The following is a 22746-nucleotide window of genomic DNA, read 5'->3' as shown; positions in this document are numbered from 1 at the left end:
AAATGTTGATTTGTTTTAGGCTTTTCACTAGGACTTACTTCACCCATATGGCATGTCTATTCATGCAGCTACCCTCACTGAACTGGAGCGCAGGGCAGGAAATGGCATAGTGTGGGAAATGGCTTATTGTTTATGGAGAGGAGCGCTCTCCATAAACAATACACATCGATCAGCTAGCCCAAACACTTCTAATTGCACTCTCTGATGCGGTCCTTCCAGCCCGTATTTTCCAAGGGCACTTGAGTGCCCATATTTAGCTAACGGGCCGTAAAACACCACTGGAAGGAAAAAGCATCTGTTTGAACTGAGCGGAGCAGCAGAGGTAGTTGTGTGTGCTACAGATGGCAGCTGCATCTGTGCTCGGACTCCATCGGCGTGCGTATGAGGGATGAGGGGGCTTGTCTGCACATGTGGGGTAGCTAGACATGTTGGGTAGCTAGAACCCTGGGAGAGGCGGGGGAATGTAACAGCTGGAGGGGAGGGAGGACATCACAGCTGGATAGGGGTGGGGAAAAAGGTGGTAGGGAGCACAGGGTTACATTGGGAGGTGTTTAGTGCTGCCTTGTCGTTCACAAACAGTTGTCAGAAATACACTGTGTATGTCACCTTAAACTACCCCATCAATCATACAGGTAGAATACATCTCTTTAAAATGACAAGGCTGCCAATGTTTTTGTATTTATTTTCGGTCATACCAATTACCCCACCGACGACATTCTTTAAAGAAGTATACTCGGTCATACCAATTACCCCACCGATGACATTCTTTAAAGAAGTATACTCGGTCATACCAATTACCCCACCGACGACATTCTTTAAAGAAGTATACTCGGTCATACCAATTACCCCACCGACGACATTCTTTAAAGAAGTATACTCGGTCATACCAATTACCCCACCGATGACATTCTTTAAAGAAGTATACTCGGTCATACCAATTACCCCACCGATGACATTCTTTAAAGAAGTATACTCGGTCATACCAATTACCCCACCGATGACATTCTTTAAAAAAGTATACTCGGTCATACCAATTACCCCACCGACGACATTCTTTAAAGAAGTATACTCGGTCATACCAATTACCCCACCGATGACATTCTTTAAAGAAGTATACTCGGTCATACCAATTACCTCACCGACGACATTCTTTAAAGAAGTATACTCGGTCATACCAATTACCCCACTGATGACATTCTTTAAAGAAGTATACTCGGTCATACAAATTACCCCACCGACGACATTCTTTAAAGAAGTATACTCGGTCATACCAATTACCCCACCGACGACATTCTTTAAAGAAGTATACTCGGTCATACCAATTACCCCACCGACGACATTCTTTAAAGAAGTATACTCGGTCATACCAATTACCCCACCGACGACATTCTTTAAAGAAGTATACTCGGTCATAACAGACTTTATATGGGCAAATCAAATTCATAGAATACAAAGTGTTTACATCTTCCTAAATCCGAGGGTGGTTTTAACCTTCCAGACTTGGCATTGTATCAACTCGCTACCCAAGACATTTCCTTGCGACAGTTAAATGTATTAAAGAGGAACAATGGGATACATATTGAAGATGTGCATGCTCAACTCCAGAATATTTTTGTGTCTATTTTCAAAAGGATAAAGCTATGAACATTAACAACTTCATAGTTAAAAACACTATAACGATATGGAAGAAAATAAAACGGATTTTACATGATCCAAACCAAACAGACCGAGTGCTCACATCCCTATCATCCAATACATTCGCTTACGCAGGATCTGTAGTACACAGAGTGACTATGACAAACAAGCCGACTGTCTGGACGAGCTTTTCAGACAGCAGGGTTACCCAGAGGAATGGCTGCATGACGCAAGGGATTATAAAAAAAACTATGACAAAGAATGACATCCTCACACCCAAATCACCCCTCCCCCCTGACCAACGAGTTCAGTGTTCCTTCAATACTCCCCACTTGGCAAACAGTTTGACCATATCATTAAAAAAACACTGGCACATCTTGAGGCCTGATTCACAAATGGAAAAGACATTTAAAGAACCCCCGCGGGTAGTCTTTTGACGCGCCCCCAACATCAGTCAAATGGTGGTGACGTCTGATCTTCCACCGGTGCCACGTGACACATTCCTAGACAATGTGCCGGACGGACGGTAATTACAGATGTGGCCGATGTACCCAGTGTAACTTCACGAACAATGCACAATGTTCAATCACCCTATCATGGGCAAAAATATGAGACAAGGATAGCATAACACAGGAGTAATATCAGGACTCTTGATCAGAGAATCCCTGTGGCTAAGGATTTCATGGATTCCTCTCTGAGATACATTGGTATCGAACATGTTAAGACTCTTAGGAGGGGGGAGATACTGATCATCTACTCCTAAGAAGAGAATTGTATTGGATTCACTATTTGTCGGCCATGTCTCCTAAAGGTCTAAACCAAGAGTTTGATATCAGACCATTCTATGAATATGTCACGTTGATTTGTCCTGCCATATTGGTCTCAACTTGGTCATTTTGTAAATATATTAGATTTTTTGTAACTACTGATACCAAATTATTAGAGGTACACAAGTTGTTTTTGAAATAGGTCACTAATTAGATCTATGGTCACTGCGCGTTCCGCATGTAATGGTCATTTGGGCGGGTATTCCAACAGTTTCCAACATAATCTAATTACTGTTGCCTAGGTTTGAACTTGGACCCATTTGTATGTATATAATACTTTATGACCATATGTACAGTACTTCTGTGATTAATTATGATTGAATATGTGCAAAAGGGAATTTAATGGTTTCCAGATGTAGCCATGTGTTGTGTCTGTAAGTTGATGATCATATGTATAAGTTTGTTTAAAAAAAGACGTTTTTAAAAAGGGAAAATTAAATATTATAATAAAAAAAGTGAAAACTATCCTCACTATCAGTGGGAGGTAAAGCAGGAAGAAAACGACATCAGTAGTGGTATGAAATGTAAACGGATTCTAAAAGGAGTAACAGCACTGTAACCCGACAACTATTCAACAGAGACATCTGAACAGATTTCTAACATTAATGAGTTCTTAAATTAGCCTGCTCTCGGGATGTGAGATTGGGTGTTACAGTATGTTTTCTCTGGAGTTATCTGTTAAGAAATGTGTGCAAGGCATCTTGGGAAAGATCAGCTCCGACTGGCTTACTTTCTTGTAAGAGATCACAGGAGATTCCTCCAGAGCTTTAATTTGTAAACCAGCGTAATCATCAATACAGGTGCAATGAGTGTGAATGGTTTACCATGGAGATGTTTGAATAGGCAAGGATGATAGTGGATGCAACGTTTTGCTTCACTTTCAAGGATTAAACCACTTTTTACTACACATCTGGCTAAAAGATTACTGTAGCTCTGTTGGCATAACTTTTATAAATACCATTGACACCTTTTGGAAACAGAAGATACTCTACAGGAATGATGGAGTCCATCTAAATCTGCTGGTACTTGGACCCTGTCCTCCCATTTCAAGGCTGTGTTGAGACAATGACATACCGGTGACCCAAGCCCTGCTCAGATAATCCCTACCATTGTGATGCTGAGTTGTCGTCGTTCTGCTGCAAATGTACAGTTTCCCAGGAGAGTTATCAGTCATAATGTAAGTAACCTAATTTATGTTCCTCTAACTCCCTTGAATGCCTCTGTCAATCCGACAGCTATTGTCAGCAGTAATCATGCGCCTAAACGAACCTGAGGTATGCTGTAAGCACTGATACGGTTTGCCCTAGTAGGAAGCCCACTGGGAGTAGTTCACCTTGCACTATCAGCTCAAATATAAACATCACTGTCATGTCTACCTCTGATAAGCCTCCCAGTAAAGCAATAAAAACAATAACGCAACACAGAAAGGTGCTGAAAATAGCCCAGATTACCATACTGTATGTAGCCAAAGAAACAAGGTTGATGAAATCAATACCTTGCTAGTAACAGATAACATTCATATACTGGATCTCTGAATCACACTTAGATAATTATTTGATGATACAGTGGTAGCAATACATAGCTATAAAATCTACAGAAGAGACAGAAATACCAATGGGGGAGGTGTTGCTCTTTATATTTAGAGTCATATTCCTTTAAAACCTAGAAAGAATCTCATGTCAAATGCTGTTGAAGTAATATGGCTACAGGTTCACTTGCCTCACCTAATGCCTATTCTTGTGGGAAGTTTCTATAGACCACTAAGTGCTAATCGTCAGTATCTGTATAATATGTGTGAAATGCTTGATGATGTGTGTGACAATCAACAGAAAGATATATTTTCTGAGTAACCTAAATATTTGACATCAAGCTGTCAACTGAAAATAAAAGCTTCAAACTAACCAGTTCCTGCAACCTGGTTCAGGTTATCAGTCAACCTACCAGGGAATTTACAGAAATCTGCTCTAAATGGAATGTAGTGATCATACAGTAGTAGGCATATCTAAGAAAACCAAAGTGTGAGCCTAATATACCGTTTAATAGATCATATAAGAGGTTTTGTACTGATTCCTATGTTGAAGATGTAAATCATATTTACTGGTCTGTGGTTTTTAATGAGGAGCAACCAGACACTGAACTTTAATAATTTATGAAATTGCTTATTCCATTTACTAATAAGCCTGCACCCATTAAGAAATGAATGTAAAAACAGCTAAATTCACATAAATTGATGAGGAATTAAACAATTGTATGGTTGACAGGGACGAGACATAAGGAATGGCAAATAAGTCTGGATGGCTGCACAGCCAATTGGCAAACATACTGTAAATTGAGAAATCATGAGACTACAATGAACAAAAAGAAGAAGAAACTGTACCATGAAACAACGATATAAAGGATGATAGTAAAAAAGCTTTGGAGCACCTTAAATAACATTTTGGGCAAAAAGGCAATGATTCATTGAATCAGATGGCTCAATCATCACAAAAAAACACTGATATTGCCAACTTACTTCAATGATTTTTTTTAATTGGCAAGATTAGCAAAATTAGGCAAGACATGCCAAAAACAAACTCTGAACCTACACATCCATGCATAACATAACTTACCAAATTATGAAAGACTTTTAGAGAATGACGTTGGAGGGGATGGCTGCCGTTTTACCGGCTCTTAACAACTGTGCTATTTTGTGTTTTTTCACATTGTTTGAAACTTATTTTGTACATAATGTTGCTACCATAATGTTGCTACCATTGTTACCGTCTCTTATTACAGAAAAGAGTTTCAGGATATCAGAACAGCGATTACTCACCTCGAAGTGAACAAAGGTTTTTTATTTAATGAGTCCGACGCGAAGGATACACTGTTTCTCCGAGACTAGGCCCAAATCCCAATCATTTGCATGAAGAAAAGGAGGTACAAGGGGCAGAGATCAGGGTGCCTTGTGAAAATTTGTTGGCGAGTGGATAATCCACCTCTACCATCCGTTCTATTGGCCATCGTGCAATGACTGGAGAATAAACTGGATGAGCTCTATTCTGAGACTATCCTACCAACGGGACATTAAAAACGGTAATATCCTATGCTTCACCGAGTCGTGGCTGAACGACAACACGGATAATATACAGTTGGCTGTGTTTTCCGTGCATTGGCAGGACAGAACAGCTACGTCCGGTAAGATGAATGGGGTGGTGTATGTCTATTTGTCAATAACAGCTGGTGCACAATGTTTAATATTAAGGAAGTCTCGAGGTATTGCTCGTCTGAGGTAGGGTACCTCATGATAAGCTGTAGACCACACGATCTACCAAGAGAGCTTGCATCTATATTTTTCATAGCCGTCTATTTACCACCACAAACCGATGCTGGCACTAAGACCGCACTCAAAGAGCTGTATAAGGCCAAAAGCAAACAAGAAAATGCTCATCCAGAAGCGGCTCTTCTAGTGTCCGGGGACTTTAATGCAGGCAAACTTAAATCCGTTTTACCGAATTTCCACCAGCATGCCACATGTGGAACTAGACTATAGACCTCCTTTACTCCACAGACCCATACAAAACTCTCCCTCGCCCTCCATTTGGCAAATCTGATCATAATTATATCCTCCTGATTCCTGCTTACAAGCAAAAACTAAAGCAGGGAGTACCAGTGACTCGTTCAATACGGAAGTGGTCAGATGACGCGGATGCTACACTACAGGACTGTTTTGCTAGCACAGACTGGAATATGTCCCGGTATTCATCCAATTACATTGAGGAGTATACCACCTCAGTCACCAGCTTCATCATTAAGTGCATCGACAACATCATCCCCAAAGTGACCGTACGTACATATCCCAACTAGAAGCCATGGATTACAGGCAATATCCGCACCGAGCTAAAGGCTAGAGCTGCCGCTTCCAAGGAGTGCCACACTAATCTGGACAATTATAAGAAATTACGCTATGCCCTCAGACGAAACATCAAAACAGGCAAAACGTCAATAGAGGACTAAGATTGAATCCTACTAAAACCGGCTCTGATGCTCGTTTGATGTGGCAGGGCTTGCAAACTATTACGGACTACAAAGGGAAACCCAGTCACGAGCTGCCCAGTGACTCGAGCCAACCAGACGGGCTAAATGCCTTTTATGCTCGCTTCAAGGCAAGTAACACTGAAGCATGCATGAGAGCACCAGCTGTACACACCTCCAAGCTGTGTAAGGGCTATTTGACCAAGAAGGGGAGTGATGGAGTGCTGTATCAGATGACCTGGCCTCCACAATCACCCGACCGCAACCCAATTGAGATGGTTTGGGATGAGTTGGACTGCAGAATGAAGGAAAAGCAACCAACAAGTCCTCAGCATGTGGAAACTCCTTCAAGACAGTTGGAAAAGCATTCCAGGTGAAGCTGGTTGAGAGAATGCCACGAGTGTTCAAAGCTGTCATCAAGGCAAAGGGTGGCTACTTTGAAGAATCTAAAATATATTTTGATTTGTTGAACACTTTTCTTGTAACTACATGATTCCACTACATTGCTATCAACAAAACAAGCCCTACAGGCCCTAGTTTTATCGCACCTGGACTACTGCCCAGTCATATAGTCAAGTTCCACAAAGAGGGAAATAGGCTATTTACAGTTGTCCCGGAACAGAGCAGCACGGCTGGCCCTTTCGTGTTCACAGAGAGCTAACATCAATGACATGCATGTCAATCTCTCCTGGCTCAATGTAGTGGAGAGATTGACTGCATCACTACTTGTCTTTGTGAGAGGTATTGACACGTTGAAAGCACCGAGCTGTCTGTTTAAACGACTAACACATAGCTCAGACACCCATACATACCCCACAAGAGATGCAACCAAGGGTCTCTTCACAGTCCCCAAGTCCAGAACAGACTCTGGAAAATGCACAGTACTACATAGAACCATAACTACATGGAACTCTATTCCACATCAAGTAACTCAAGCGAGTAGTAAAATCAAATTTTTAAAAACGGATAAAACTAACACATGCACTCTACACACGTACAATGTAATGTTGTAATTATGTTGTAGTGTGGTATTATACATTTTGTATTGTAGATATGTATTGGTAGAGTAGTGGTGTAATAATGTGCTGTATGATATGTTTTTTTGTGTGATGTAATTGCCTTAATCTTGTTTGGATCCCATTGGCTCACAGCAAAAACGTTACCTTATTCAAACAAATGTTTTGTTGTCTGTTTTAGTCAAGTACAAAACTACATTTAAGAAAAGTACATGTCTAAAGATGACTTTTCAATATTGCCTAGTGTTCTCACTACTTAGAAAAACACATTATAAGGCTTCCCTCCATCCCCTTTTTATGACGGTGCAGCCACTAGTGCTAGCTAGCTAGTTACCAATGACCGAAACATTAACCTAGCCAAGACCAACAACACAAAGAAATAGACTATACAGCTACAAGTAGTGAGTGGAGTTACAAACAGACTGTACTTAACAAGTTAAATGTTTTTTTACACACATAGCTATGTGTAGCCTAATTGGACACAGTGTCCCTACATTTCCCACTCTGAATAGCCTGAATCCACAGGGCTCTATTTCCCTACGTGGGAGCATTGTGAACCGTAGGTTGTGATTTTTGACCTGGCTACATGTACATTGAACAACAGCAGCAGCTTTTCTGCATGTTTTGTTATTTCTGTATAAAAAATATTTAAAAAAATGTAAAAAATTGATGATGTTGTCCCTCTTACAATTGGGGTCAATAGAAAATAATGTGGTCGAGGGGAATATTCCTTATTATTATTATGTGAATACCAACTAGGACTATAGGGATCCTTACAAAATACAAATACTAGACAGGATCACATAAAACTCTCTAGGCATTGTTCTTAGCCCAGGGCTAGCTAAGCCACATGCTAGACTGGCCCTGGGCTAGCTTAGCCTGTGTTTACACAAGCATTTGTTAACCCTGGGCTAAGCTTGAGCCCCGGGCTAAGGATTCACACTTGTATTCCAAAGCCCTGGGCTAACAGACAAACACAACATGCGCCCAACATTATATCTATGACACGTGACCAATATTATAAGCAATAAGACATTTATTAGCACATGATTTCCTCTTGCTCCTTGTCAAGCATTTGATTTCCAACAGTGATGGTTTGAATAAACCTTGCTGTCTGCCCGTCTAACCTAGGAAACAATGTTTCAGACCTACAGACCTAAGTGGAGTCCTGCTGTGCACGAAAAAAAGAAGAAAAAGACCAAAAAAAAGAAAAAAGAAATCAATAACTTTTCTGATCCAGGCCAAATTATGCAACAATATTATTATCATGAATATATCCAATTAAATGTCAATACAAAACCTATAAAAAACGAAAAGAATTTAGCATTTGCTGCCCTTCCAGCTGTAGAGTTTGTAGCTTTAGTTGGCTAAGTGAGAAGACATTAGCCAGTCTGCATAGCAACCATTTTTTTAGGCATAGCAACCAAGTATTTTGTTTTTTGTCCTCAGATGGAGGGTTTAAATAGTATGAATTTACTAAATGATGTGCAGAATGCATTAGAGGCATCATCACAAGAATATGTCAATTAAGTGACATTGCAGATTTTGTGATTGGACAGTGAGCATTCCAGGCATTGTTCTTGACCCTGTTTCACACTGGCTATTTTGGCACTGTGTTTTCTGGGGCTAGCCCCGAAAAGTCGATGCTAACCCTAAATGACTGAGCAGAGCCAGCTAGGCCTGGGCTAAGGTTGGTGCTAGCCCACTTTAGGATGTGCAAGTGTAAAGACTTGCTTAAGCCCGGGCTAAAATCTCCCTAAGCCCAGGGCTAAAATCTCACCTTCTGCAAACTTGAGAGAAGTCTATTCAGAAACAGTAGAACCAAATCTCTAAAAAGAAATGACTGCTGTGCATATTTATGGCCGAAAAATATACAACTCGGTAGCCGTTGTAGAAAGTTATTTTAGTTTCCATTTTGGTTTTGGCTTAACATTTACATAGTCCAAGGTATTTCAGTTTTCAAAACATTATGGAAATTGTTAGAGAAGGTGAGGCTGATAGTGCAGAGGCAGCAGTTGTGCTGAGATAGGACTGTATCAGGCTGCCAGCCTGACCCAGATAGAAACAGTGTCAGGGGATGCTCTCCATCTCAACAGCACTGTAGTGGCTTCCTGGAATTATCTACTAATGCCTGTCTGGAAACCGGGAAAGTATACCTTTTATAAAAAACTACTCGATTCAGTTTTTTCTCTCTCTCTCTCTCTCTCTCTCTCTCTCTCTGATGATAACGAATACAAACACAATGTGAAGAAAGAGACAAGTTTTGTCTAATCTCTGAGGAAGCTTCCTGTAAGTTTACTCCTTCCTGCAGACTTGTCACTTTTGAAGTAGAAACTATCTACAAATGGATTCCACTTTGTATTCTGTCAATACAACACAAATGCAGCTTAGGCTGAAGTTCAGAAACATAAAGCCCATGGTGGATGGGGGCCCTTGGCAGCGAGGTGAATGATAAGTGGAGTCCTGCTGGTCAGCTGGTAGATCATGACGGCTGCTGCCATTACTAAGCCAAGCGACGGGTCGTACTGTAGCAGAGTCGTGGACTGCACTTCATTGATAAGCCTCATGCAAGATAAGAAAGGGTCAAAAGGAGGGATAAGAAAAGGCAGACTATACACGTGGGAGATTTGACACAGAGACAGAAATGATGTAGCAGCGATGTGGGCTGAAGAGGGCTCGAGGGGGTTTCTAACCTGAGGTGTCATCCCATGACAGAGGTACAGGATGGGGACATTGTCAGTGTCCGGTCCCTGGTCCAGACACAGGTCACTCTTCAGAGAGTTCTTCAGCTGAGGGAGGACATGCACACAAAGGGAGTCATAATTTGATATGTCACTCAATCGGCTAGTTCAGGGAGAGGTTAGCTGTGTGACAGAGAATCAATGAGACCTTGAATTGATTATATTCCCACCTATCACAACACCCTATTTAATCAAACCAGAGAGCAGGTTTCTGGTATAACTTCAAAACAACACATGGAGGGAACGCTTTCTGTTCTTTGCAGAACAACATGACATAAAACATAAATGGGATTTTTAATTCAAACATGAAGCCTTGTGTTTGCACAGTTATTTCAATCTGTAGCAGCATTTATTTTAAAGATCTAATCAACAAGTTTGTGTGAGGAGAGGGGAGGTACTCTGGAGACTGGGATTGGTGGCTGGGAGGATTAAGATGTGTTTGCCTTGCTGTCCGTGAGGACAGGATTAGGTACGGATATGACATTACAAGGACACAGCCAGAGACTGTGCCTGTCAACTCCCCACTGGCACAGGAAATGTCTCATTCGGTCTGCTGATCAGTAAAAAGCCAGGCAGGGAGTGAACATGATGGAATAAAGTCTAACAGACAACATATAAAAATTTCACTGAGGTTCCATGAAATGAAAAAAATTATAACGTGCAAGGTTCATGTATGAGTGAATAAAACCTGGGGCTGCTTGTCAGTGTGGTGTGTGTAGCATAACCTTTGACCTCAAATGCTGTGCTGAACACAGTCTGCATAACGAATTCTCTGACAAAAATGATTGACAAGTTCATGAAATGCACCTAGCAAATGCAGTGTAATGAAGATATGCTATTTTCGAACCCACTTACTCCTTGAATTAATTTTAATAAGGCTGACCTATTTTCCTCTCTGTATCTTTCTACCTTTCATAATAAATGGAAATACGGAGAAGGAAACCAACCATAAAATGAAGACTGTTCTCCAATGAGACCACGTTTTGGGTGTGTCACTGTAGATTCAGGCATATTGCACTGATGCACTGTGGCCACACAGAAATAAAGCTGTTTGTGTTGAACATGAATTGCTAATATAAATACTGCCAGTGTGCCCTCATGGCCAGAATACAAATTCAGAAACATTTGTCTAGCATTGCTGAGAATTCCATTTGCCACACAGGCAGATCTCTGTGAGAGGAGGTGATATAAAACAAGCTCTGCTCACCAGCCCCACCACTGCACAACAATATGTGCATACTCCATGGTATACCCTCATGAATACACATTACACTGTTTCTTACACGACAGTGCACAATGCTCTGTTCGTGTGTGCATAGACTACACAATAGACAACCTTTTATATAGTATGTATACCAAACAATATTGAGTTGTGTACCCCCCTTGCCCTCAGAACAGCCTCAATTTGTCAGGGCATGGACTCTACAAGGTGTCAAAAGGGTTCCACAGGGATGCTGGCCCATGTTGACTCAAATGCTTAACACAGTTGTGTCAAGTTGGCTAGATGTCCTTTGGGTGGTTGACCATTCTTGATACACACAGGAAACTATTGAGCGTCAAAAACCCAGCAGCGTTTCAGTTCTTGACACAAACCGGTGCGCCTGGCACCTACTACCATACCCCGTTCAAAGGCACTTAAATCTTTTGTCTTGCCCATTCATCCTCTGAATGGCACACATACACAATCCGTCCCAATTGTCTCAAGGCTTAAAAATCCTTCTTTAACCTGTCTCATCCTGTTCATCTGCACTGATTGAAGTGGATTTAACAAGTAATATCAATAAGGGATCATAGCTTTCGCCTGGATTCACCTGGTCAGTCCATGTAATGGGAAAGAGGCTACTGTTTTCTCCCAGAGTCTGAGTTCCTGCACCTTTTCCACATCATGTCCAAGCTTTAGCGTGCCAACCCTGGCAGTGCACACAAAGACTGAGGCTATGGTAGGCATGTCCACATGTTTCAGAGCCAAACTGCCACAGAAATGCATCTCTCTGTGAAATGAATGTATTCCTAACTGCAGTCATCCAAATCGTAACTCAATGGATGATTATTTGTTCAGGCATGGACCGCATGGTTTATTCTGTGGAGCCTTTACTTGACATCGCATTTCCATGTTTGCAGAGGGCATGTTGCTTACCACTCCATATGCAATGGTGTCTGTGTACATCCTCATCTCTGGGTAGATGTTGACCAGGTACCACCGAAACGTCTTACAGTGGAGCCTCTTCCTCAGGGCCTTCCTCTCAGAGATATCTCCAATGTCTATTACTGAGTCCTGCACACACACACACACACACACACACACACACACACACACACACACACACAGAGAGATAAACAGTTCGGCAGTGATTGCTGTAAAGATACAAATGCATAAAGATATTGTGCATAGGAAAGGACATATGTGCCAAGCTCTTAGGTGGAAAAAGGAATCAGTTTCCCTGATTTCAGAGAGGCAAGACTCACTGAGGAATAGTTAAGTCCGTTTCAATATGACATAACTCCTGCGAGCCCTTCATGTTCCCTGTATAAAGAACCGCAGGACTAAGTGACTGACTTCAACATCATCTGCCATTTCCTCCGAGTCCTCACGCTGCCACAGTCACACTCTGGCCCAGACTTCCTTCTGCAGCAAGCTGCCGCTCCTGTCCACTCTACCCTAATTATCTTAATTGCTGCCTTGCTGACAAACTTAAAAGCTGATGCAGACCTGATAGATCCAACATCAACTGCAATGGAGGCAACTTGCAGCCGACTGAGATACGATAAATGGACTGACGAGAGTCTAATAGACAAAACAGCAACAGCTGTGACTTGAAATAAAGTTTCTCATACGTTTGGACAAAATAAATTCACGAGACTAATCCGGAGACCAAATTTCCCTCCAAGCTTGTTGAGTAGAATTGCAGAACTCAGTTTATCGATATCAATTTAGAGATTTGCCTGCTGATGCTCATCTATTTGAAAGGAGTTTTTACATAATGGTGAGTATTGAGTGCAAACAGGAAAACTATTAAGCATCTAATCAACTCAACCTTTGTTCAAAGAAACACCAAGCATCCCTGCTAATGTACTACAACTGTGTAACATATAGATGTTGAAGTCAGAAGTTTACATACACCTTAGCCAAATACATTTAAACTCAGTTTTTCACAATTCCTGACATTTAATCCTGGTAAAAAAATGCCCTGTCTTAGGTCAGTTAGGATCACCACTTTATTTTATGAATGTTTAATATCAGAATAATAGTAGAGAGAATTATATTTCATTTCTATTTCTTCATTTTTATTTCTTTCATCACATTCCCAGTGGGTCAGAAGTTCACATACACTCAATTAGTATTTGGTAGCATTGCCTTTAAATTGTTTAACTTGGGTCAAACGTTTCGGGTAGCCTTCCACAAGCTTCCCACAATAAGTTGGGTGAATTTTGGCCCATTCCTCCCAACAGAACTGGTGTAACTGAGTCAGGTTTGTAGGCCTCCTTGCTGACACACACTTTTTCCAGTTCTGCCCACAAATTCTGTAGGGTTGAGGTCAGGGCTTTGTGATGGCCACTCCAATACCTTGACGTTATTGTCCTTAAGCCATTTTGCCATAACTTCGGAATTATGCTTAGGGTCATTGTCCATTTGCGACCAAGCTTTAACTTCCTGACTGATGTCTTGAGATGTTGCTTCATTATATACACATCATTTTCCTTCTCATTGTAATGGCCGTTGTTGGTGGAAGAAGGTGAGGACCAAGGTGCAGCATGGTATGTGTCCATATTTATTAAAATGAACACGGAAATAACAAAAATAGCAAAGAGAAACGACCGAAAACAGTTATGGCTGGTGCAGACACAACAGAAAACAGAAAATAATCACCCACGAAACACAATAGAAAACAGGCTCCCTAAATATGGTTCTCAATCAGGGACAACGATTGACAGCTGACTCTGATTGAGAACCATACCAGGCCAAACACAGAAATAGCAAATCATAGAAAAAGTAACAGACAACCCACCCAACTCACGCCCTGACCATACTAAAACAAAGACATAACAAAAGAACTAAGGTCAGAACGTGACACTCATGATGTCATCTATTTTGTGAAGTGCACCAGTCCCTCCTGCAGCAAAGCACCCCCACAACATGATGCTGCCACCCCTGTGCTTAACGGTTGGGATGGTGTTCTTCGGCTTGCAAGCATTTCCCTTTTTCCTTCAACCATAACGATGGTCATTATGGTCAAACATTTCTATTTTTGTTTCATCAGACCAGAGGACATTTCTCCAAAAAGTATGATCTTAGTCCCCATGTGCAGTTGCAAACCGTAGTCTGGCTTTTGTATGGCGGTTTTGGAGCAGTGGCTTCTTCCTTGCAGAGCAGCCTTTCAGGTTGTCAATTTAGGACTCGTTTTACTGTGGATATAGATACTTTTTTACCTGTTTCCTCCAGGATCTTCACAAGGTCCTTTGCTGTTGTTCTAGGATTGAGTTGCACTTTTTTCACCAAAGTACGTTCCTCTCTAGGAGACTGAACGAGTCTCCTTCCTAAGCGGTATGATGGCTGTGTGGTCCCATGGTGTTTATATTTGCATACATTGTTTGTACAGATGAACGTGGTCCCTTCAGGCGTTTGGAAATTGCTCCCAAGGATGAACCAGACTTGTAGAGGTCCACAATTTTTTTCTGAGTTCTTGGCTGATTTCTTTTGATTTTCCCATGATGTCACGCAAAGAGGCACTGAGTTTGAAGGTAGGCCTTGAAATACATCCACAGGTACACCTCCAATTGACTGATGATGTCAATTAGCCTATCAGAAGCTTCTAAAGCCATGACATAATTTTCTGGAATTTTCCAAGCTGTTTGAAGGCACAGTCAACTTATTGTAAGTAAACTTCTGACCCACTGGAATTGTGGGTCAGAGTAGATGTCCTAAACGACTTGGCAAAACTATAGTTTGTCCACAAGAAATTTGTGGAGTGGTTGAAAAAGGAGTTTTAATGACTCCAACTTAAGTGTTTGTAAACTACCGACTTCCGTCTTCTTCACAATACAGGTGTAGGATCTTAATTTGAACCAGTTAACTACAGCAGTAAAATAATCCTGCTGCAACAGTTAATTTGAAGAATTTATTTTTTATTTAACTAGGCAAGTCAGTTAATAACAAATTCTTATTTACAATGACAGCCTAGGAACAGTGGGTTAACTACCTTGGACAACAGATTGTTACCTTGTCAGCTCGGGGATTCAATCTGGTAACCCTTCGGTTACTGTTCCAACAGCTTTAACCACTAGGCTACCTGCCGCCCAAAAGGCTACATGCCGATTTATGTGGTTTATAATAATGGACATTTGTTTAGGGGTTGATACATTTTTGATAAGGGAAAATTAAGTCTGACATTTCAAAGTGGAATTCACAAACTTCGGAAGCCTTTTAAACCTCAAATACTCTGCAAGTTTAAAATGTCCTGCATTGTAGGAAAATTCTCCTGGATGATCAAATTAAGATCCTAAACCTGTACACTAACGTACTACACATCACTCTTTATTTACAAATTACCACTAGCGAGACAATATTCCCCACCCTGACCACTTGCCCACCCTCCATTAGACATGGTTCAGTAGACCCCATCCAGTTAGCGGCTGACAGACTCTCACCTCCTGGGGGATGTTCCAGGCCATGTAGACATGGCTCTTAAACTCGTCCATCCAGACCTCCGCCACCCTCAGGGCATTCCGTCTCACGTGAGACGTCAGGTCCTCAGTGTAGGGCTTGTGGGCACGCTCTATATGGGCTATACGGGCACAGGGCAGGACTTCCACACTGCCCCCACACTGCCACACCTGGCGTCACACATAAAAAGACAGAGGGAAAAACTTGGTTAATCATCAGTTGTGCCAGGCAGGATAAGACCCAGAGCAGATCTAGAGCTCTAGAGGGTGCTCCAGGAGACTCAGATCTGAAGCCTCTTACTCTGAGGCTGACAAGGCTACATAAGCGCCACCTCTCTACTTGATCCAAAAAGCATGTCAGATCCAACCAGGAAGAAAACCTGGAGACACCGCTCCTTGGTCCAGATAATACCTCACAGTACTGAGGGTGCCAGAAGCCTCATCAAAAAGGAGCACCATGTTTTCACTGACATCTGACATGCTGTGTCTGACTTAGTGGGGTAACCGTTTTAATTGCTGATGTGAGATGACATTTGGAGTCCCAGTGCCTTATGCTTAATGTCATGATTAATGGCTGCTAGGAGAGCGAGAGGGAGAGAGATAGAGACACACACAGCAAAAGCGAGAGAGTGAGAAAAGAGAGTGTGTGAGAGAATGAGAAAAAGGGAGAAGGAGAATTCAGAGTATGTCAGTAACAACATTCCTACAGTATGGCCATATGTCCTGCTCTTTCTTAAATCTAGTGTAATGCTGTGAATCACTGTTGTGATAAAACTGTCTGCTCTTTGTCCCCTGTGGCTCTGTATATCTGTGCTCTGCCTGCTTTTAGCTCTCTGCTCCGGCCCTGAAGAGCTCATAGCCTCCAGCCAGGAGCCTCTCTCCTCTCGACTCCCTCCACAGCACAGCACTAACTGACATCCAACCGAGCTCCAACGGGCTAACATTCCATCCTGAGAATTCCTGCACACCGACATTCATTCCACATCTCCTCTTGTCAGGTTCAACGCGCAAAAATTCACTACAAAGCTCTGATGTTCTTCCAGAGTTCTTCCAGAGTTTCTGGAGAGGTAATGCTCATTCCACAATGTTATCATTTCCTACATTGCTGCCCACAGTACTGCCTGAACTGGCATGGAGAGTAGATCCGCCTCAGCGGTCTGCAAGGAGTTTTCCTTCCTCTGTCTACCTATAGCACTCAGGGACAGCCACAGAAAGCTCTAAGTCGTCTATCAGGGGATACGAAGCAGGACACATACATACATGCAGACACACAGACAGACCCAGAAAGCGAAACAAGAGCACACAGAACAACACACAATTACAGACCACAACAGTCAGACTACAGCGTTACAGGAGTGATACAGCTCAATGACGCAAGTCCTGTAATTGATGATGTCTGTGACTGCCGTGCTATGATCTACTTCCAAGGATGAGGCACTCTGTCACATTCTCTCACAGAGGCGTTCAGTCTTGCTTTCCAGAGTCACCTCCTCTCCTCTGTTTGCTGTGCTCATTTCTCCATGGTAAACTAACCAACTGGCAATGTCAACACCCACAGTCCTATTTCCCCATTTAGAGTTTCTACTAAACAAACTGAAGGGGCAAAACAGGCATCTGTGAAGAAGTAACGTACATGTATGTCAATATTGTCCCCTGACCTGAGTGAACCAAGTGAACTGGTGTTAATACACTACAGACAGAGAACAGACAGAAATCTTCATCAGTCTGATTGGAGAGGTGCAGTATAGGTCCTCAAGAACATCCAACTGCTCTCATCATCATTCTCCTCCAATCTTCTCAGCCCTTATGGCATGGGGCAGAGTATGGACACGCCAGATGACCTCAGTGAACCTTCTTCAGGAAAACCATTTCACAACCCACTCATTCTCTCTCCCACATGTCAAGACTGTATTTCATGCTACAGGAGCTGTGTATACCAAGCATCACAGAGAATGTGTTATGGCATAGTTTTCCAGCCATTGGCTTATTACGTCAACATTGTGAATAGGGTGTTGAACGGAGCTGTTCACAACATACAGCGTACAATTGGCTTTGGAATCTATGGAATATTTCCTGCCTACAATAACTAATATAGTAAAACAGTCTCAAATCCTATGGCCCTTAACATTAATAAAAAGTCAATAATTTTCTTTTACCTGACATTTTCAGTAAATTACTTCTGTGTGACACATAGGCTACATTAATAGTCATTCTATGCAGTATGTGTTAATTTCCATGCAGTCTGCAACTACATTTGCAGTTCCAGCACGTACTTATCAACCAGAGATACCTGTTGCAGAGCATACTGTAGGTGCATGCTATGTCTCCTGTTTATACACAACATAACTGTATTGTATACTGTTTATATGGATAGGATAGGGCTAGGATATAAATTTGTCTAAAGCTAGTTATGTTTTATTATGAAAATGTTCATGCTTTTCATGCTTTCCATACATATATATCCATACTCATTCAAAAACCTTTATTTTAACAGGGAGTTCCATTGGGTTATTCATAAACGGTCTTAGAGAGCGTATAACATTTGCATAACTGATCTATAAGCTTCTTCACAGTGTTCAATGATCCCAATTTCTCCATCCAAAAGAAGTCCCAATGGCTGCATCTCCAAAATATGCAGGTTTTATGAAAGAATATGCATACAAAGCCATACATTCTCAATAGGGTTGAATGGCAGGAACCTGATTACCGGTGAATGATAGTAAATTATTTATATGAACAGCATGGCGTGAAATGGAACTGTTAAATTATATGCAATGTCTAAAACTGGTTTCTCTACGGCCTCAGCATGATGAATCAACGCTCAGGGTGGGGACAGACAGCCCATCTCACAATGCATGTAGACCTATCATTTCTAGGGATGTGCGATATATCGGTGAACATATCAGCAACCAACATCGGTATTGGCCAGACGTCAAATTTAACGCGGATGTGAAAAACCGATGTCAAAAGCTGATGTGCATTCCTATATAACGTAGGTACGTGACGTAAAGAAGCTACGTTAAATTTTGCACTATATGTGCAACATAGCATTCCTAATCTAGCTCACAATGTCTGCTGTGTGGATTGAGCAGTCAACAAGTCGAGCAGTCATTTGAAAGAGTTAGAACATTTCAGCGAGACAACTCAAAGGCCAAATCCATTAGTGGCAAGATAATGGAATTCATTGCCCTTGACAATCAACCATCATCTGCCGTGGTGATGTTGGCTTTCGTGACTGGTCGAGCACCGGTACACTTTACCAAGTGCACTATTGTTCAGATGTTGCCCTACCATAGTTACACAGTAATAGTGTCACTGCTATTAGCTTCACGACATACTATGGAACGCCGTTTGGGTCTTCTAAATGGAAGACGTTTGGAACCACCAAGACTCTTCCTAGAGCTGGTCACCCAGACAAACTGATTGAAAAAATAATTTAAGCAATTTTAGGACAAGGCTGTAACCTAACAAAATGTGGAAAAAGTCAAGGGGTCTGAATATTTTCCGAAGATGTCATAACCTACATCTTCAGGTAATAAATTAAATGCAGTATTAGCTTTATATTTTTAATGATGGGTTATGCATAATAAGCTTCTAACTTATAGCGTCTGTCTCTTGTGATATACACACGCACCTGTGCTCCCCTGGCCTCTCTCCTTAAAAAAACGCTCCTTAGCTCTTGGAGTCCCATGCAGGAAAATCTAGACTTGAATAGTTTGCTGGATTAGCATTTCTTATACCAATAGACTACTCGAAGAGGGACGGTAGCTATTCTTTGCTGAATGTTGAATAGAGCAGCCAGAAGAGTGAACGTGATATGGCGGTAGGCTATAAAAGTTATTTATTCAGACCCACAATCATTCAATCTTCGTGAAGAGAAGTGAAAGCCTTCTGTATCTAATTCTAGTCCTATATTATTCATGAGGGTCATTAGAATGACGAAGGTAAGGACAACAAAGCTTATTTAATGTAACTGTTAAACTTTAGGAAGGAATGAAGCAACAATAGAGAGAGAAAGAAGAGGCAGGCTAATAACATTAGGGGAAATATAATGAAAAGGTATATATGTGCCAGCCTAGTAATTTGAAAAATCGAATTCTTTAGCTTATACTTGTAACTTTGTAGGCCGCATGTGCTGCACCAGAATTGGATGTTCTGTCCATGCTTTATCATGGTTTGATGTGCGTAAAATAGGCTACAATATAATAGGCTACAGTATAATACAATACAGTAATACAGTTCACAATCAAAAGGATTAGCCTACTGGAGCTAGTTTAATTTATTTACCTACGAGAGTATATAGCTAGCTACATCTATGGGCTTTTATGTTTTTCTGTCTTGAGTAATGTGCAGTAGCTTATATAATATGTGTTGAATAACAGCACAATCATTAGGGCTTTTTTTGTGCTTGGGCTCATTACATGTCTAATGTAGGGCCCATAAAATTGATTTAATGGCTCAGGCTTGAATTTTTCGATCAAAGCTATAATCAAATCCAGACATAGGCCTATTTATATACTTTATAATGACACTCCCGGTTTTGGCGGGAAGGATAGAACATTTGTAAAATACCAGGAAAATATTCAAACCTAATTCTCACCCTCTAGCAAAACAAAGTACATTTCTGCTTGTGTTTTATTACCGAATTAGCCTTGAGGGATTATCTTTCAGAAATATAATTTAGATTTGGCCGTCGTCTACAGCTGGGTTTTCATCAGAAAGGACAGAAACATGTTGTGCCCTCTAGCGCCAACAACAGCCAGTCAGCACTACTGTATACTTCCATTCCCTAGCAACACATTTTGCAAGCTAAAGCAGCACACAGGGGACGGTTATGTTAAATCTCTAACACATACAATAAATAAATGAACACCATTCATTGTAAATGCCCTTCACATGACATTTCATGATCCTTGTATATTTTCTTCCAGTAAAAGAATGAAAACATGGTGCAGCTGTCATCCTGATACACCCAGGGCATTCCCTACAGATTAAGCCCAAGCCTGGACCAGAGAGGTCCCTTGCGCTGTGCAGCAGTGTTGGCCTTGTGTGTGAGTATCTCTGTGAATGTCCCTTAGCACTGTTCTGGTGTCAGCCAGAGTGTGTGCAGGTAGGTGGTCTGCAGGCAGGACAAATATGCTGCAACAGGCCGGCCCTGCTGGAGCTCAGTGGGGTTGCTGATCTGGGACCAGTTCCAGGGCCTCTATGGGCTCCAGTCCTGCAGCTCTCAGTTCACTGCATCACCTTGTCAGACCAACGCCTCCCATCAGTCCACACAGCCAGGACACAGAACAGGGCTGCAGGCTACGCCACATTAACCCTCCAACTAGGGACCAGGGGTCACTTCCTATATGACTCAGTCTCCTATATGACTCTGTCCAGATACAGACCCCAGCCATTAAAACAGCACATGGCTCAAGCAGCATATCCGGAGGCACAGATTTCCTTTGTCTCTATTTTTAGAGGTAGAGTTAACTGAAATGATTCATCAACTGTTTGTACATAGCGGTATGCAGGACACTGATGTATTATGTAGGTGATAAAATCACCAATGTTTTCAGCAGAAGGCAATCAGCAGGGCCATTATCAAGCCCCAAATCCTGAAAGCATGTCATTTTTTGAAGGAAAATTACTTATGGGACTAATCTCCTCCTCTTTCCTAAAGAGTGACTGTTGATTACATCTCTGTCATTACCGAGGATGGATATTTCCCCACATTGGCATCACATGGTAAGCCTTCTCTCTCTCTCACACTGTCTCTGTCTGAGGCTGTACTGTAATCTACAGAGTATAGCTGGAGGAAGACTGTGTTTGTCCCCTGTCTCTGGGTGTTATTGTTGGAGTTGATTGCTGTTTTAGTGGCGGTATATGTACAGTGAGTGTAGCAGGGTTATTATTAGACCTCCCTGGGGAAGTCCTGCCTCCTCTGGCCCATCTGCTCATTGTACTGCTGAGATCACACTGACTCTGCCTAGGAGACAGAGCTGAGGCAGGGGAATGGCCCGTCACTCACACATACAGGGGATATACTTGACTGGGGGTATTCTCGACAGTTTGAAAATATGACGTAAGATTAACACAGATACATATAACTGGCACAACCCAAAGCACTCTGTGAAGTGTATAAAAGGTTTTGATTTAAAATCGGACATATTTTTCTTTGCTAGGAACTAAGGGGGCCTTTAAAGACTGAAATAGAAAAAAAATATGACTTTGGGGTGGTATAACTCCTCCTAGTCCTCTTACTACACGTTGATAATGTGTTCTAATTACAGACCACACAATGCTTTGAGCCAGAGGACACTTTACATAAAAAGTAGAGGGAGGCCAAACTCTAAAGGTAGGGCTGCCAAAAACAGTGTGGGTCATTATCGCTGTTAATTCTCCAGGATCAGAGCCAATGCCTAAATGAACGATGCCCTGTGCCTGCTGGAGGTGGCGTCATTACTCACCCTGACCCCCAGCTCCACGTTCTCGCCCCCGTACACCTCCATCCCCTCGTCAAGCAGGCCAATCTCCTCAAAGTACAGCCTGTCCACCACGAAGCAGCCAATCAGAGAAGGGCTCCTACACCATCACACATGGAGTAGATACAAAATGTATTTACATGTGTTAGTCGACCTACTGGATACTTTGCTGAACTAAAAAATAATAACTTGGGAGTCATGAACACAATCAAATCAATCAATGTGTATTTTAATGTGTTTTCCTATGTGTTATGTCCTGTTTTTGTCCTACACGAGGAAATAAGTGTTTACGCTTTCATGTGTCATCTTCTCGGTATCTTGTACTTAAAAACTGTATTTTTTCATTTGTACAAACTGTTTTACCCCAAATAAAATATAGCAATCAATC

General features: G+C 41.7%; 1 protein-coding gene across 2 annotated transcripts in view; it reads right to left on the bottom strand.

The window, feature by feature from the left end:
- LOC112263673 (polypeptide N-acetylgalactosaminyltransferase 18) overlaps positions 1-22746 on the bottom strand; it is an 85554-nt gene that overhangs the window by 5783 nt on the left and 57025 nt on the right. The window contains exons 6-9 of one of the 2 annotated variants that reach the window (XM_024440162.2): positions 22344-22458; positions 15877-16062; positions 12368-12505; positions 10183-10278 (exon numbers count right to left, since the gene is read on the bottom strand). In XM_024440162.2, coding sequence (XP_024295930.1) covers positions 10183-10278; positions 12368-12505; positions 15877-16062; positions 22344-22458 — 535 coding nt within the window. The remainder of the gene's footprint in view (positions 1-10182; positions 10279-12367; positions 12506-15876; positions 16063-22343; positions 22459-22746) is intronic. The other variant, XM_042330921.1, reaches the window with a different exon arrangement.

This window comes from Oncorhynchus tshawytscha, linkage group LG12, assembly GCF_018296145.1.
Source record: "Oncorhynchus tshawytscha isolate Ot180627B linkage group LG12, Otsh_v2.0, whole genome shotgun sequence".
NCBI lineage: Eukaryota > Metazoa > Chordata > Actinopteri > Salmoniformes > Salmonidae > Oncorhynchus > Oncorhynchus tshawytscha.
Note: the sequence above shows the minus strand (reverse complement) of the source record. Positions and strands in the feature narration are given on the sequence as shown.